This window comes from Arachis hypogaea, chromosome 20 (assembly GCF_003086295.3).
Source record: "Arachis hypogaea cultivar Tifrunner chromosome 20, arahy.Tifrunner.gnm2.J5K5, whole genome shotgun sequence".
In the NCBI taxonomy this organism is placed as follows: Eukaryota; Viridiplantae; Streptophyta; class Magnoliopsida; order Fabales; family Fabaceae; genus Arachis; species Arachis hypogaea.
The window spans coordinates 107,285,039-107,303,035 of NC_092055.1; the positions used below are offsets into that span (position 1 = coordinate 107,285,039).

Genomic DNA, 17,997 nt, shown 5'->3' on the forward strand with positions numbered 1-17,997 from the left:
GCAGCGCACACACAAGCTGTGCGTGTGCACCCAACCCTCTTCCCTCTCCTGTGCGTCCGCACACCCTCCTGTGTGGCCGCACAGGACGCGTTTCACCTTCTTTCCGCAGCGTCCGCACGACTTTGTGCATGCACATACCCCCCTTCCTTCTCCTTGTGTGCGTCCACACACGACCTTGTGCGTCCACACAGGTCACTTTTCGAACGTTAATTCGAAAAGAAAGGGGACTCGCGCTTCAGTTTCCCCAGTAATCTTTTCTTCTTCTCTTCTTCTCTCTGAACACACACACTCACCCAACCCCTCTTCTCCCTCCACCCAGTGACCAAACACCACCAGCGAACCTCCGCGCCGCCGTCGCCAACCCTTCCTTCTTCTTCCTTCTCCATTCTTCTTCTCTCTCTCCTCTACATTTCTCTTCCCCTGTCCCTGTTGTGCGCTGCCCTTCTTCAGTGCCAGCCCTAGGCCGCGCCCCTTTAGTTCGACAAGTAGCCACCAGCAGCGGCGGTCCCCTGTGTCGCTGCGCCCCTCTCTGCCTCGCCCTCGCCTTCCTTCAATCCTTCTTCTGCATTACAGGTTCAAGCATGTTTCCCTACCTTGTCTCATTTCTTTTCTGCTTTACTTTACTGCCTCTTTTTAATTCTGCTTTTAGTTTCTGCTTTAGTTCTTAGGTGGTTTTAGGTTAGATGATTTCTAGTTTTCTGGATTAAATATGGATGTTGATGTTGGCTGAGTATTTTGCATTGTTTCCTGGACTGGATGATGATTGCTGTGCCTGAGACTGAATGTTGTTGCTTTTGCCTGCACTTTGAATGATGCAATACATATTGAACTATAATTGCTGCCTTTGATTTCTGCACATGACATGCCCGATATAATGCCTAATTGGGATTTTTGATTCAATCTCTGTGTCTGATCAACATAAATTTTGAATTTTCTTCCATTTGACATTGTTAATTGTTGATTGTGCACATCTTCTTTTATTCTATTTGCGGTCTGAGATGATTTGCTTAGTGTATTCTGTGCTCCTGCTGAAAACATCAATCTGAACATCACTTTGCCTTTGTGATTATCGTGTTTGATGTCAAATTTTGCTGAGCCTATCATCCTTTGATAATTAACGTGCCATTATGCACTTCTTTGCTGATTTTGTCCTGAAACCAAATTGGATTGGAATTCACATCTTTGATCCTCCTATTTGGTACTTTTAAGTGTATAACATACTGATTCACTGCATTATATGTTGACTGCCGAACCATTTTGTTTTAAACCCAAACTAGCTTGAATATTATCAATCTTCAATTCTGTTTGGCGCTTTTCACAGCAGTACATATAATGTTTGTTTGGTGAATTGACTAACTGCTTATTCATGTGCTTTTAACATCAAAGCCATGTACATAGCCACTTGTTCCTTTATGTTTTTGAGAAATGCACCTTGTTCTTCAATCAAGCATTGTTTTGGACAAGAAGCTATGTACATGTGGTCAATTCTTATCTTTTTAACATGAATAGGTACATGCTTTGACTGCGACCTTGATTATTGCTCTTTATGCCAAGTTTTGCACACTTTCCAATTCCTAATGCAAAAGTGCAATAATCGATGTCTTCCACCTCAATTCACATACATCATACACATAAGTCCTATGTATGCTTTAATTGTTGTTTACTCATTGATTTGTCACTTAGGTTGCTTGATTTTGGAAAATGCATTCTCTTTTGAACATTCAACTGCTTTATACATGTTTTTCCCTGATTGAGTGTTTGTTTATCTGACTGGCTTTTAATTGAATTATTTAACTGCTTCCTTCTTCCTGCTGTGAATTTTTTTCTATTTTTCCTGAGTTGTATTCTATTTTTGCCTTTTTCAGGATGGCCCGTAAGGGAAAGGAGAAAGCCAATCCCTTGGCTCGACCTCATCCCGTGCCGCCAAGTGACCAACCGGACACTTTCATTAATTTCAAGGCCCAAGAACAATATAAAAAGCTAGAAAAGCGTGCCTTTCATTATAAGAGGAAGCTAAACCTGCCTGAGAAATATGCGGATGCGATCCTTAATAGAATAAACTTTTATCATTGGGGATTCGTAAAAATCCAACCCAGTGGAAGTAAATGAACACCAGGTCAAGAAATTTTATGCCAATATCCTCAAGAGGGATGCCCAAACTGTTTTTCTAAGAGGTGTCACCCTGGACACCTCTAATACTACTTTAGAAGCCCTCTTGGATATTCCACATATTCCTCCGGCTAGGGACGCTTACACTCAAATAATGACGGACGTGACAACGGGCAAGATCTCTTTGGATGCGGTCCTGAAAAAGATTGGCCAGCCTGAGGCTACATGGGAATACAGCAAGGGAGAGCAGCCGGTCCCGTTGAGCATTGCGTGCACGGACCTCAACCCAGAGGCAAGGATCTGGCAGCAGATCATTACCGATTACATCCTTTCGAGCATGCATGCCACGCATATCAGAATCCGTGTGGCAGTTCTGCTATGGGCCATTCTGGAGGGGAAGAGGATCTCTGTTCTTCCCTTTATCAGAGAGTCGATGATGAAGGTAAACCAACAGTAGAAATTCAACATTCCCTTTCCATCACTCATCACCAGACTAGCAGCCTTATCTGGTGTAGAAAGACGCCCAATAGACCGGACGTCTGTCTACATTAGTAAGCAGTCATTTCTGCCATACAGAGATAATGACGGGCTACCTCAAAAGAAGAGAAAGACCTCTGAGCCTCCATCAGCAGCAGCAGAGCCTTCAGCACCTCCTACAACACCCGCACCCATACACAGGCCCCAGACACCATATGAGCTGTACCGGGAGCTCCTTCAGGCCATCCACCGATCCGAGCACCGCAAACCTCGCCGCTTCCAGTGGATAGTGGCGAAGTTTAAGGGTAGAGACCCTAGGCCACCTCCTCCAGATACACCAGAGCCTGAGGCCGAGGACCCTACATCTAAGGAGCCAGCAGCTGAAGCTGGCCAGGCAGTCAAGCACCCTGAGCAGAGACTGGAGGAGACCACAGCTGAGGAGGTAGTAGTTGACAGAGCTGAGGAGCATAGAGCCGAGGAGCAGTGACCTGAGGAGCCGACAGCTGTAGCCGAGCCGAGAGTTGAGACCACCACACAGCCATCCAGTGCCCTCATTGTCTACCAGCGTCATCACCACCCACCACCGCCAGGCGGTGGAGCTTCACATGATTGATTCCCCGATTGATTCCTTTGGCACTGAGGACAGTGCAAGACTTAAGTGTGGGGGAGGATCTTCTATTTTTGGGTGTAAATATTTTCTCCTGAACACTTCTATTTAGTTTATTTTCAGTTTTTATTATGCTTTTGTGGATATTGACAGCACTTTACTTTTTCCTACTGTTTAGTACTTTTGGTATATATTAGTTGCTCCTAGTTACCTTTAGTATTGCATTTCTAGTTTTGGTATATATATTGCATCCTTATATTGTTGATATATAGTATAGTTATGGATTGTGATTGGATGATGTGAATAGCCTATGCCTAGTCTATCTTGATCCTAATTGTTCATGTTACTTTTTGCTTGTTGAAAATTAGGAAAATAACTAGGAAATTTTGAAAAAAATTTGCACCCATCACAACATACATACATATAGAAAATAATTTTGGTAAAAAAAAAAAACAAGAATTCCCAAGAATTTTGTTTAAGGGCATTCTATTGAATTGATTGAGAATTGTTTTCAAACTTGCTTGAATGATTTTTATGGAACATAGAAGAGTAAAGAACAAATACATTGTGAGTTTTTGGGCTATATTGAGTGGTTATACATTTTAACCACTAATTTTGTTCATTGAGTGATATATCTCTTCTATGATTGTAATATTAGTTTTTCTTGATTATGTATGTCCAATGATTGATGTTTTGAATTACATTAAGCATGATTGAGGCCATCCTTGATAATAGCTCACTTACCCACATAGCCTATCCTTTGCATCTACCATTGTTAACCCTTTTGAGCTTTATTTACCCCATTATTCTTGATATTAGCACATCCCAACCTTAAGCAAAAAACCATGAATTACCTTGGATTGTATCCTTGATTAGCTTAAGTTGAAGGAGTGTGTTACATTTAAGTGTGGGGGAATCTTTTGGAAAACTTTGGTAGTAAAAGAAAATGTTCAACTTGGGTATTTCATTGAAAATTTTAGAAAATGGGTGCACTCATGTATGAGCTACTAGAACCATATGCAATTCACTTGAAAAAAAATCATCATCATAAAAAGGGGATGAAAATTATCCCGAAAGAAGAAAAATGAATAAGAAATGCATATGTGATGTGAATGATAAGCCATACATGAGTGTTTGTGAGAAAGAATTGATGGAAGGTTAGGATTGCATTTTGTTTTGATTTGGTTGATATAGGTTGATGTGGATGACTTAAACTAATCAAGGATTCAACCACTTTAGTCCACTTAGCCATATCTATCCCACCTTTACCCTAACCCCATTACAACCATATGAAGTCCTCATGATAATTGCATTCATGCATCACTTGTTGTTGATTGTTAGATGAAGAGCAACTCCTTGAAATCATGATTGGAAGAGACTTGAGTGAATTGACCCTTAGACACCGAGTGATTAGAGTGTAAACACACCTAGTGAGGGTTTAATTACTCAACTCTATGTTTCTATGCTTCCTATCATACATTCTTTCAAGTTGCTTTACTTTGATAAGTTAAATCAATTCTTTAGATTTTGGATGCATTGGATTAATTCTTTACTTGGCCCTAATTGTCTATACTTGCTTAGGAATTTGATTGCTTGTTTTCACCAATTTATAATAGATACTATAGATAGATAGATAGATATATAGATAGTATTTACATACTTGCATGCATATAGATAGTTGCATTTAATAAGTTGATTACCCCTCTTGATTGTTTTCCTTGTTGGTTTAGCATGAGGACATGCTATTGTTTAAGTGTGGGGGAATTGATGGGTCCATATTTGATGGTATATTTGGACTCAATTTGGATAGATTCTAGCACATGAACTCACACTTAAGCACCAAAATAGCATACTTTTATTTTTTGTCCCTAATTTGATCCTAAATGAAAAAACATGCAATTTTGTGCTTTAATAGAGCAATTTCATCCCACTTTCATGTCATTCGATGTCGTGATATGGTTTGTGAGTGATTTCAAGTCTTGGAGGCAAGAATGGATGGGCAAAAGTAGAAGAAAGCATGCACAAGGGAGAAAACATGAAGAAAACAAGGAAAAACACACACAGCGAAGTGTGCATGCGCACAGCCCTACGTGCGCGCGCACAAGCGAGAATTTCCATGTGTGCGTACGCACGCACCTGTGCGTACGTACAGGTCAATTTTCAGCCGCGTGTGCGGACGCACACGTCTGTGCGTGTGCACAGGTCCCTGCACGTGATTGCATTAATGAAACATGTGCTGCGCGAATTTGGAGGTCTCTTGGCCCATTTTGGAAGGCTTGAAGGCTGAAGTGAAAGGCTATATAAGGGGGTTCAACACACATTAAAGAAAAAAAGCTTTCATTAGGACTTAAACTTTAATTTTTGCATAGTTTTACATAGTAATTAGGAGTAGGAGTAGTGTAGAGTAGAAAGCTCTCCTAGGGTTTATCAATTTCCATTGTAGCATTTTATAGCAAGCTTTGATTTTGCATTTACTTCTTTAATTGTAAGTACTCTCAATTTCCTCTTTAATTAAAGCACTTTTACTTTCAATTTCTCTTGGTTCAAGTTACTTTGTTCATATTGCAATTTTGTGTTTTTTGAAGTTTTGATCAATGAATTTTATATTTCATACCTTCTTTTTGTTTGATTGCTTATTTATGCTTGGTTTTGTTGATAGTTAGTTATAGTTTTCCATTTCACTTTGTAATTTCCCATGTTTTACTTTTATGTACACAAGGTGTTTGTGAAAATTCCAACTCTAGATTTTGAGTAGATTTTTTCACCTTGGCTTGTGGTTTGAGTTCCTAGGATACTAGAGTCATAATGTTCGATATTCAGTGGTAAATCTTGAGTGGTTAGTTGACTCTTGTTTCCATTGACGCTAGCCTTTTATCAACTAATTTGGTAAGTTGGTTAGGACTTATGGATTAAAGTCAATTATGCTTGGTTGACTTACTCCTCGATGGTTGGGATTAACTAGGTGAGATTGACTCATGATAATTACCATAGTTGTGGTTATGGCGATGATAGGATTCCTTGGATACTCATTCCCAAGTCAATGTTCTTTATTGTATTTATTGCATTTTCACTAGTTTTGATCTCATTTACCTTGCTTGCATTAATTTTCAATTTTGATTATTGCTTGGTTCTTTCAATCTTTAGTTCTTTGATTTCACAAAACCCTTTTTGTCACCCTTAACAATCGGAAGCGTAACATTTCATTTGCATTCCTTGGGAGAACGACCTGAGGTTTCATTACTCTCGGTTATTTGTTTTGATTTGAATTTATTATTTAATTGAGAGAATTCATTGTTGGTTTGGACTATGCTACTAACGAATTGATTTTTGTTTCGATTGATTCTAAACTGGCAAAAATTTTTCACTATCAAGCAATAAACATACTTGTAAAAGAGGTCTAGAAAGTTCTAGCTTAAACAAGAGTGCATTAGTATTATTAAATTCCAAAGAGTCTTTAATTTCTCATATATCAAACTATGAATTGCCTAGTATTTTTATGTCAATTTTTCAAGATTTTACAGATTCACTGGTAAATTATGGATGCATTAATATGGATAAAAAAAAAAGAAAGACAATTAATTTCAAATTTTGGTGAGCAGTTATATGAAACATGTCTCATGTTTTCAACATATGATAAGGTGTTGTATGTTTTGCATTTGATAATTCAAAGGATCTTGAACAAAAGATATGCAAAGTGGACTAAGTTATTGGATTATTTTTTATGTGATAGAACAAGGTAATGAGAATATGATTGCTAATGAATTATTCATAAGATATGATTTAATGACAACTCTTACTCCTAAATTCTTAGTATTTGATTATATGAAGTATTTTTATGCAACTAAATCTATTTTTGTTCTATATCTGTTACTTGTGAGAATATTGATTTCAAGCGCCATGGTGGAATAAAAAGAATCACATATATGTTATTTATATATTTTTGTTGGCTTCATAGACATAAGAGTGTTGATGAAATTTATTCTGATTTTATTGCATGTAATAAAATTGAGTCTCAAATTTTTTTGAATATGTTGTGCATTCCTTTACTTATTCCTACTCATATATGGATTGATATTTCTATAAATTTTCTGCTTGATCTGCTTAGAGTTAGAAAACGTAAATATCATTATTTTTTCTGTAGATAGATTTCTTGTAGTGATATTTCTAATTGCAAGTCAAAATATTAATGATTTCACACATATTGCTGAGTTGTTTTCGAAAGAGTTTGTGCTAACTTATGCTAGTTGTTTGGATGATCATATCTTGCATGTTAAGAGTGTTTTAGATAATTCTGTGCGAGACATTGAACTTCCTTATAACTCTAATATTTATAACTCTGTTGGTTGTTATCCTTGTAAATCTCTAAATGTTTTAAGTCTTTGACTATTTTTGAATTATTATTTTTTCCCTTGAATAATAATAATGTTACTTTAGATGGTGAAAGTAAGGTTGACAAAATTGAACTTGCACACATGAAGGATAAAGTCACTATTCAATGAATAAAGAAGAGCCATCAAACTATGGTATTTGAACTCGGAGATTGGGTTTGGATTTCTTGGAGGGAAGAAGAACTTCTTATTTAGAGAAAAATAGCACTTGTTGCTAGAGAAGATGGTCCATTCTAAGTGTTGGGGATTATCAAGGACAATTCCAACAAGAATTATTTTCTTTGTAGATATTATGATCCAATTGTATTTAGTGTATCTAATTTTTCTCATTTTGATATATATGCATATTCGATGAAGAATCTTTTTGAAAAAGGGAGAAAATGATTCGTGCTCAAGAGGGTATTTTTTGGCATTTGAAAGCTAAAGGGAAAAATGGTAATATTGTCATATTCAAAGATCTGAACACTGGAAGAAGTATACCATACCAATCTTGGCAAGGAAACCAAGAGTTCATCTCAAAAATAGTAGCGGGGTGCTGAAATGGCGGCTACTCATAAGGTCCATTGCGCTAAGTCAGGATAACAGGAAACGCACTAATACATTTCAAGTTTAGTGGGAGTCGCAAAATTAAAATTTAAATTCGAATTTATTAGGTCTATGTTTAGTTTGTTTTGTTGTTACGGTTTGTTAGAAGATTTGATTTAGTTTTGATTTGGTTAGTAGTACTTTTAGGAATTTTAAATTTAAATCAATATGATCTAATCCAACAAGATCAAATTTGATTCAAATTAGTTATCATATCGTTTGAGATGTTTTAATTTAAATTAGTATTATATCTTTTAATTTTAGAGTCATATCTACGAAGATTTGACCCGTTTTTAGGTTAATCTGTTAGGGGTCTATTTATACACTTTTTATGAGATAATTTATACACTTTTTTATGAATAAATTTTCGTAGTTACTTTATGCACGTTTTCCTGTGTGATCAAGTAAGGTGAGTGATTTGCTTTACCTGTTGCATGAAAAAATTTGAAGGATCCAACCTAAGGTAGTTTTTTAGTGTTAGTTCTTTCAACTTTTTGCTCTTTGATCTAGGTTGTCAAAGACAGGTTCTTTAAAAGTCTAGTAAAAAAAATCCTTCCAGTGACATAGGTTGCTAAGAACAAATTTCTTAGATATCTAGTAGGAAAATCCTTATCTATCTTTTTATGTTTCTGCTGTCTCTTTTATTTCGTCTTTCATATTCGTTCGTATTTTTCTTATCAAATCTTCCGCCGAAGAAAAAAAAATAATAGAGCAGGAAAAGAATCAAGAACCTCATGACGATCAAGATCCAAGAGCAGTGCCAAGAACAAACGAGAAGAGCTCGTGAATGGGCAAAAACTCGACGAGGGCAATGTCAACAACATAGCCAGTAACAGGAATACATCAACCCAATAATCTCAAGGATGTTAAAGAAAATTAACAACAACATAACAAAATCAAAGAAATAACTATAAAAACCGAAAAGAAATTAAAAACAACAGAACAACAACAACAATATAATAGAATCAAGAACATCATCAACAATCCTAAACCATAGTAGTGACAACAATAATTGAAGAAGAAAAATCATATATTAATAATCCTAAAGCAATTAAAACAATTACAGTAAAAAATACCTTCTAGAGCACAAAGATGAAGGAGCACGATAGAAGGCTGGGCACAGCAGAACTGGAGAAGAGGTGGTCCGGACCGTCGCAGAAATGGAGCTGATGAGGGTGGTGCACGGCAGAACTAGGAGCAGAGGAGGGTGGAGCGTAACGAAGTTGCAGCAAAAAAAGGGCTGGAGCCGATGGAACAGAGCCAGCGTGGCGAAACATCGACTGCGCGACAGAAGAACGATGTGAGACGAGTTGCAGTGGGGACGGTGGCTTCAAGTAGTAGCCAAGATAACTGTAATGGGGACGACGGTTTTGAGCAGTTTCGATGAAGACGGTGACACGGCGGTGGTTGGACAGAGCAAGTGATGGATTTTTCTTTTGCTGAGGGAGTGAGAGAGGAGTTCAAGAGAAAGGAGATGTTGCTGCTGAGTAGTGACTAGTGAGTGCTGAACTCAGAAGATTAAGGTTACCTTTTATTTACTCTCAAATGTGTTGGATCTTAGTTCGGTTTGATCAAGTAATTTCTGACTGGTTTAGCAATCCAAAGACAATTTTTAAAATAGACAATTATACTTTAATTTTTTACCAGTTTTTTCAATTCGATATATCCAACTGATCGATTCGAATCAATTTTCAGAACCTTAGATAAGACAATTAGGTCATTTGAAAATATAATTATATGACTAAGACAAATTGGCCTTCCTTCTTATTCTTATTAAGGGAGCAATTCGTCTTAAAAATTTCTAAAGTAATAAAAGTTTGTAAGAAACCAAATTATTAATTTAAAATTCCAATCATATATATGTTTACTCTAATATTATCATATCTACAAAAATATTTTATTGAGCATAAAATTTGTACAGACACGTAATTTTTTTACATGATGAGTAACATAGAATGGATTTTTTTCATATAAGATTTTTTTAATATTGAGCCAACATCAAATTTTAAATCATATGTAATTATTAAAAATTCATAAAGCTTAAGTATGAATAAGTCTGAAGGGTACATTTAAAAAAAATCAATTACTTATTTGTTTGACATTAATAAACCCATAAATGATTGAAATAAATTCGTATATTATTGTTAAGCTAGCTTTATTGTAAATAATAATCATGTTTGAAATATTCAATTATGGCCCCTAAATGCAAGATGATAACTCCACGTAACTATAACATGTTGATGATTGAAAGCAGGGAATCCATGAGAAATAGCAAGCAACTAGCTACAAGATCAAGCCTTCCTTTGTACCCTCTTAAGATGGAAAATCTCAGAGTAATGACCCTTTTTTTTCTTTTCTTTAGCGCCTTTCTTATTCTTCAGGTGAATGCAAAGGATGATGTTCAAAATCAACCACAAGAAAATCCATCATCTCTTTCAAAGATACTCACTGATACAATTTCTCTGCTAAAAACATCGCAAGAAACTTCATGGGAGAAGATCAAAACCGTCATCCATGACATGCGAAAGCAGTTTTCCCCTTCGAGTTTGGAGTGAGTTTAAGGATCCTTAAAACACCCTTTTCAATTTGATTGAATGTTTAATTTTTTATGAGTATTGTTTTTCTTGATTTCAGGGGTGTGGGTGAGACAGAAACTGAACTTGGCACTGGTGGTGTCAAAGGAACCATTAACGATGCAATCACCAAGAATTTGGAGAAGAGCAAAGAGACAGTTGTTGAATCTGCCAAATCTGCTGCAAATGTTGCCAAAGAAGCTGTTCACAACACTGGAGAAAAAGACTCTGATGCAGAACTTTGATTAAAATCTTGGAATTATTTCTGCATTTTTTGAATTTAATCAAAATTATTATAGTCTTCTGAAGGCTGAAGCACACTCCATAATTGTACACACAAATTTATTGTGAAATTTTGTTTCCCCAACAATTCATCCTTTGCTCCCAATACGTATCAGTGTATCACAAGAATCATCGGTTTTTTTCAAGAACAAGCAAAATGCCAGAGAATTCCGTTTTATGGTAGGGATTCCGTCATGATGAAGGAAAATTAATACATAGATATATAAAATATGAATTTCATGACCAGAACAAAAATTAATTAAACAATTATTCATGAAAAGTATACTAAAATGGTATATAAGGGTAGCTCTTCTATGATCTATGTACCACAAAGTATATACATATTACAAAAGTGCATCACAACTCACAAGAAACAGTAACCATTACCAAATGCCGCTGGCTTCACCTACAACTTTTGGCACCAATAATTTAAATTGAGACATTCATAATGGCATGATAACTAATGAGTGCTAGAACATCCGGTAGCACAACTGAACAAGAATTCTGTTATGCGGTTTAAAAATTCCAAGGCTGAGTGAAACCTGCTTCAAAATTAGTAATAAATCTGGGAAGGTGTAGGATCCAGCATCCAAGTACAGGAGCTCAACTCATGCAATATCTTGAATACGGAAGTCAATTCCAAAACAAAACTCCATTTATCTGATTAATCTATAACTTGCACAATAACTTCATCATTGTACTTGGCATAATCAAGTTTCCCTGGTTGCTTCTGTTGTGTGAAAATTAATGTGCTTTTTTCTGGAATTCTATTGATCATGAGAAATATCCAAGCTGAACGGGCAAGGATTCCTCGTATTGAGCCACAACTATCTCCTCAACTACAATCCAGCCCTTGCTATCCGGCTTTGCTTGCTCGATCTGCTCATGGCAACTCTGAGAATATAAAAAAGATAAGGAAGATAAAAATGCTATTACATTACAGGCACAGAATGATAAGTTCAACGGACAAGAAATTCTGTAAAGACACTTGAGAGATATAGAAGGCATACCAATGAGTAACATATGTATAATCACATTAATTGAAACACAACGAGGAGATGTTAATGGAGACTGGAAAATGTGGATATTTAAAGGAAGAAGTAAAGCAAGTACGGCTAACATGAAGTGGTAACTAGCATCGACAAGCACAAGTTCAGGAGAACGAGTGCATTTTACAATAGAAAGTATGTATGGATCACCATTGAGCCATTTCTATATTGTCAAACTAAAAGGGGCACAGAAAATGTGTCATATAGACCAAGAGGCAAGGGCAGAATACCAACCTCAGAACAAGTAAAAGCAATAAGGGTCATCCATTCCCAGTTTTCAATCATCTGTCTTTGCTCACCCTCAAGTGTTTCCTGAAGAAAATATAGTAATGGAGGCATAAGCTGCATCTCAAATTGCCTTGGTCTGCCACAGCGCCCACAACTACCAGGGTCTATTTCAGCAGCTGCAGCTAAAAGTGGCTTCGCACCAAATGAGTATCTATACAGTCACAGAAGAATAGTAAGCATGAAACCAAATTATATGACAAGCATGAGGCAAGTGCAATTCAACTCTTTCCTCCACTATAAACATACCTGAAACACTGTTCAGGATAAGAATCCAGTCGTTTCTTGAACTTGAGGTATGTCCTATCAGCAGTCAGAGCTTTATCATATTCATATTGTTCCTTGTCCCAAGTTTCTTCTGTTTGTGAATGATACTCAGCATCATTTCCATTCTCCTTAACAGAAAGAGATGAATAGCTAGAACACACAGAATTAAGATCTTTTGAAGGCGGTTCTTCCTGTGTGTATATATAAAAGCAGGGCATCACTGCAAATAACCAACACACCAAACAATTATAACTATTTCAACACGAAATTCAGTAGGCCTTGAGGTCATAAGAGTATCAGGCGTGGTATATAAATTCAACCAACAGGGTGACCATTGTTTTAACCCAAACAAAAAACTTTCCCACATTCGTATCTTCATGCTACGGGTTTGATTCATACAATATAAGCAAGAGGAGATGAAACAAGGCATCACATCATTTGGTTCAAATAGTAATTTTTACATGCTATAGAAAGGAGCAAGTTTTGATCACAGTAAAAACGTTCGAAGTTTTCAATCCATTGAACAAATTGGAAACTTGCAAAACTTTTCTGTTCAATACTTGACACAAGGACAGGGCACTTATCAGTTACACGCATGAAAGATGATTTTTGTTTTTTATTACCTGGCGTATCAGCATCAAGGGGGGCAGCTGCTGGAGGCTTGTGATTTTGGCTTCCGGGTGTTTTCTTCTTATTCTTCTTCTTCTTCTTCTTGGTTTTAAGGTTACTGGGAGTAGCAAAAGTGGTAGCTGCAAAGAGTGCTTTCCCCAGTTCTTGGACATCCACTTCGTCTTCACTGTCATCATCATTCGACAAAGCAGCAGCCGCAGATGGTTCATCCGGAACATGAGCTAGCAGAGAATTGTCGTCTGCATCGTGAATATTCTGAAGTCGAAGAACTCGCCAGCTGCCAAAGACCACAACGCAAGTAAAGCGTAACAAGAGGAGTAATGCCAGGGAACCAACTTTTTTCGGCCAACATCAGCCAATTTTTTAAAATTATTTTGTTTACCTTAAATTCTTTTGCCCTAAATCATTAACTCTTAATCTTAATTCTAACTTACAAACCTACACCCTAAAGTTGGCTCATAATATTGTTTTCTATCCTTTCTCTGAAAAGAGGTCATTCGAAGGAAAATAAGAACAGAAAGAGAGAAAGGGAGGAACCTGTGGCATTTGGGAGTAAGGCAACCGAAAAGGAAAAGAAGGCGTTGTTGAAGGCTGCGATTTGGAATTGAAAGGGGAGCATAGACTTGTGCAATAAGGCACAGTTTAGTGCCGCAGTTGCCGCAGTGAAGCAAGTTAGCGTCTACTGCGTGGTTGGGAAGGGGCCAATCCTGTTTAATGATAGAGAAAGCGAATCAAGCAACCATAACTGAAACTAAAATTGAATGAGAAAGGTTTGTTACACATACAGGGAGACCTCCAACTTTGGTGGTGTAAGGATCGGCAGGTTCACGATGGTTGTGAGCCCATGGCCCAGGCATTCCCAGCAACGTCACTTTCGCCATTCTTCAATTGTCACTTGTCCCTGGACTCCCTGCTCATCTCATAATAGGGTTTTGGGTTTGCTTCCACCTAAAACGACGACGTAACACTCACAATCACATACAATTTGCTGCCGCTGCTTTCATTTCAATTTTCATTTGCTTTATATTCATTTTCGATAGGAGTAAATCGTAAAAATAAATCTTAAATTATCAAACATATATTTTTAGAAAAGCTTTTACTGATAAAGTTTTTTACAAGTATGATAAGAAAATAAAAAATTTTTATTTTTAAAATTTGATAATTTTATTATAGATATTTTTTTTATTTTTTAAATTATTAAAAATATTTTTAAAAAATGAACAAAAATTTGGAGATTGAATTTTAGTTTTGTTTTTCACATGTACCCTCTAATAGTTAATCAAATATTTTTACAAATTTTCGAATCAAATATGTAAGTATTTTGCTAAATACGTAAATTATTTGTAACTTATAAAAAAATTATATCTTTTTGTTATTTTTATTGTATTTTAAAACATTTTAACATTTTTTGTATTCATAAATTTAGATTGTAGTTATGTTAACGATTAATAATTAGAAGGCATTTTTGTGGTTTATCCTTCACTATATTATTCTATCACGCATTGTATTCTGGTACCAAAAATGCTGACGTAATATGTTTTGATATTAGTATACATATCTCGACTGATTTTTTTGGATACGATTTGGGGGTGTGAGTTATGCTGGGATATGATCATTACGGGTGATTTACACTGTTATGACGGCGTTGTTTTTTGAAATTTTGGGAGGAAGAAATCGGACCCATCGATTTGTGTGAGGAAGACGTTGAGGAGCATGAAATCGATGCCACCGATTTCTGAGTGGTGAAAGATGTTAACCGAAGAGTGCAGTAATCGGTGGGACCGATTACTGGAGGCAAAAAAAATTATTTTAATCCGGGGTGCACCAATCGGACCCACCGCTTTGGGGGTGCAGGCGGCCGGTCCGTCCGATTTGCCCGTTAGTGCATACAAAAACTGGAAAGAGCTCACAGAAGCCCCATTTCTTCGTCGCCGGTCTCAGCTAATGTTCATCCTCTTCTCTTCTCTTCTCTGATTCTTCTCCTTCATTTTTATAAAATAAATTTCTGTGAGGTTGAGAATAGTCAAGTACGTGTAGTGTTATGGATGATAGAGTTGTATTGAAGATTTATTATTACGGACAGATCTTATTGCAAACATATGAGGGAGTTCAATTTGTGTGTGAAAATTCATTAGATGTTGTTATTCCGTTCACATTGTCATTTGAGGAATTGAAAGGTATGATTTGTGAGAAGATAGATTCTCAAAGATGTAGGAGAGTATCATGTATTTTGTACAGGTATCCTTTACCTGTGTTTGGTGGGTTTGTTCAATTTCAGACCAGGTACGTGATGGACGAAGCGAGTATGCATGAAATGTTTTCAATGTACATGGAAAATCGCCACCGAATGTCGTGCATCGAGTTATATATTGAGTTTGAGCAATCTGAAGCGGACCGTAACATTGAGTTGGAAGATTATAATAGTGAAAGTGAAGATGAATTTGAAAGTAACTATGAGATCGTCAGTCCAGGTGAAGACGAAGATGAAGCTGGCAGCGCCATGAACGCAGATGTGGCGGAAGTTGCAAATGCACTAGAAAACTGCATCCGGCGCAGGAGCCTTCTTTCATGCGGTCATTGGATTTGGAGGCTATGCACGCACCGGAGTTTCCGCAATATATGAATGCAGGTGCGTAAACCTAGGTAGATATGTCAAACTCTGAAGTAGCAGATCAATAAGTCGGACGAGTAATCTATGTGATATGTGGTTAGGAATTTGTGACCATTGCGTTTGATTTTTTTATTAATTAATAGTTCTTTGTTGTGAATTATATTTAATTGTTCTTTACGTAGATGGAATAGTGAAAAATAAGACTATAACGATCTTACATAGTAAAGTGTGTTTATTAATTGAGTTGTAATAAAAGACTTATTACTGAGTACATAATGAAGCATTTATTACTTTTGATGTATGCAGCGCCTCCTATTGTGGCGGATGGTGAGTTCACAGTGGGGATAGAATTCAGTTCAAGGGAGGCAGTAATCAAGGCAATGAAAGATTATACTATCCGAAGAGGTGTGGACTATCGGGTATATGAGTCGAAACCGACGACATTCTATGCCAAATGTACAGAATATGGGAATGGTTGTGACTGATTGATCAGGGTTACCAAAATACAGAAGAAGTACTGTTGGGAGATAAGGAGGTACAATGGAAGTCACACTTGTACCAGGTCTACTATTTCTCAAGACAATTCGAAGCTGGATTCCAAGACAGTTGCAGAAGCAATTAAGCCGTTGGTAGAGGTTGACCCGTCTATAAAGGTGAAATCAGTAATTTCTGAAGTCCAGTCAAAGTTTAACTACACCATCAGTTATCACAAGGCTTGGTTAGCTAAGCAGTAGGCGGTCGAATCAATTTTCGGAGGTTGGGAACCATCATATGAAGCTTTGCCCATATGGTTTGAGGCCATGTGCCACTGTGCCACAAAGAGCCATCAGCAGTGGTTCACTTTGAAACAATGCCTGCTTACCAGGGGGATGATTTGGTTCCTGATATACATGTTCTACATAGAGTCTTCTGGAGTTATTACCCTATATAAGGGCCTTCAGACACTGCAAGCCAGTGGTGCAGGTGGACAGGACTCATTTGTATGGAAAATACAAGGGTTGTTTATTGGTTGTAGTCTCACAAGATGGTAATAACAACATCGTGCCTATTGCATTTGCCATAGTGGAGGGAGAGACTTCTGATGCATGGTACTTTTTTCTGAGCAACTTGCGTCAACATGTGGTGACACGTGATGGTGTGGGACTTATCTCTGATCGACACGATTCGATTAGGTCAGCTATTGAACGAAGTAATGGGGCGTGGTCTCCTTCTAGAGCTTTCCATATATTTTGTATCCGGCATATTGAGTCCAACTTCTTGAGGAAATTCAAGGCACCTTACTTGCAGAAGCTTATCGTCAACATTGGTAAGTTTGAATAGAATGAACTTTGAATTTATTGTAAGTACGATCAAATAGAATGGTGTTCATAGTTGACTGAATGTTTTTCATAGGATACTCGAGGACGATCAGGGAGTACCAGATGCGCTACGAACAATTAAAGGAACAGGGTGAGGCTTACACCAACTGGCTTGATCGGATCCCTCGTGAGCAGTATGCTTTGGCATTTGATGGTGGATACCGATGGGGTCATATGACTACCAATCTTGTGGAGTGCATCAACTCCGTCTTAAAGGGTGCACGCAATTTCCCAGTCATTGCACTTGTTAAGGCTACATTTTACAGACTGAATGAGTTGTTCACTAGGAAAAGGGCCAAGGCTGAAGCCCGAATTAATGCTGGACTTGTGTTCTCTGAGATGGTGACAACCAAGCTGCTTGCAAATCAACGAGCATCAGGTAACATACAGGTTAGCTGTTTTGATAGAGAAAATGAAGTCTTCGAAGTACGCGAGATGCCTAGTGGGGTTGAGTATGCAGTTGACCTACGCCACCATCGGTGCGACTATGGTGAATTCCAGGTTGACCGAATTTCGTGTCGACACGTGTTTGCTTGTTATGCAAATCAGCGATTGGATTGGCAACTGTACGTTAATGACGTATACAAGATGGACCAAGTTCGAAGAGTATACAGGGCTAGATTTAGACCACTGGGAAATCCGGCAACGTGGCCTGCTTATCATGGACCTAGATTCGTTGGAAACCCGTTCCTCAGACGGGTAGCCAAAGGTTGGCCGAAGATGACCCGCTTCTTGAATGAGATGGACACTCGTATGTTGCGTCGCCCTAGGCGATG

General features: G+C 37.4%; 2 protein-coding genes across 2 annotated transcripts; one reads left to right on the top strand and one right to left on the bottom strand.

Moving 5' to 3' along the window:
- Positions 1–10,323: 10,323 nt before the first annotated feature.
- LOC112783642 (uncharacterized) lies at positions 10,324–11,109 on the top strand. The gene is made up of 2 exons (XM_025826676.3): positions 10,324–10,717; positions 10,801–11,109. The coding sequence occupies exons 1-2, from the start codon at positions 10,359–10,361 to the stop codon at positions 10,982–10,984; spliced, it is 543 nt and encodes a 180-aa protein (XP_025682461.1). The 5' UTR covers positions 10,324–10,358; the 3' UTR covers positions 10,985–11,109.
- A 110-nt stretch (positions 11,110–11,219) lies between these two features.
- LOC112783641 (uncharacterized) lies at positions 11,220–14,244 on the bottom strand. Its single transcript, XM_025826675.3, has 6 exons — positions 14,038–14,244; positions 13,790–13,959; positions 13,246–13,529; positions 12,605–12,842; positions 12,305–12,509; positions 11,220–11,915 (listed from the first exon to the last, which is right to left on the bottom strand). The coding sequence occupies exons 1-6, from the start codon at positions 14,131–14,133 to the stop codon at positions 11,796–11,798; spliced, it is 1,113 nt and encodes a 370-aa protein (XP_025682460.1). The 5' UTR covers positions 14,134–14,244; the 3' UTR covers positions 11,220–11,795.
- Between the last annotated feature and the right edge of the window lie 3,753 nt (positions 14,245–17,997).

Excerpts from the sequence above, each read along its gene's own strand:
- LOC112783642 (XM_025826676.3), top strand. The coding sequence starts at position 10,359 with ATGGCCCCTAAATGCAAGATGATAACTCCACGTAACTATAACATGTTG. Across the intron at positions 10,718-10,800 it reads TTTTCCCCTTCGAGTTTGGA|GGGTGTGGGTGAGACAGAAA; the intron begins GTGAGTTTAAGG and ends TCTTGATTTCAG.
- LOC112783641 (XM_025826675.3), bottom strand. The coding sequence starts at position 14,133 with ATGGCGAAAGTGACGTTGCTGGGAATGCCTGGGCCATGGGCTCACAAC. Across the intron at positions 13,530-13,789 it reads CTTACTCCCAAATGCCACAG|CTGGCGAGTTCTTCGACTTC; the intron begins GTTCCTCCCTTT and ends GGTCTTTGGCAG. Across the intron at positions 12,510-12,604 it reads TATCCTGAACAGTGTTTCAG|ATACTCATTTGGTGCGAAGC; the intron begins GTATGTTTATAG and ends GTGACTGTATAG.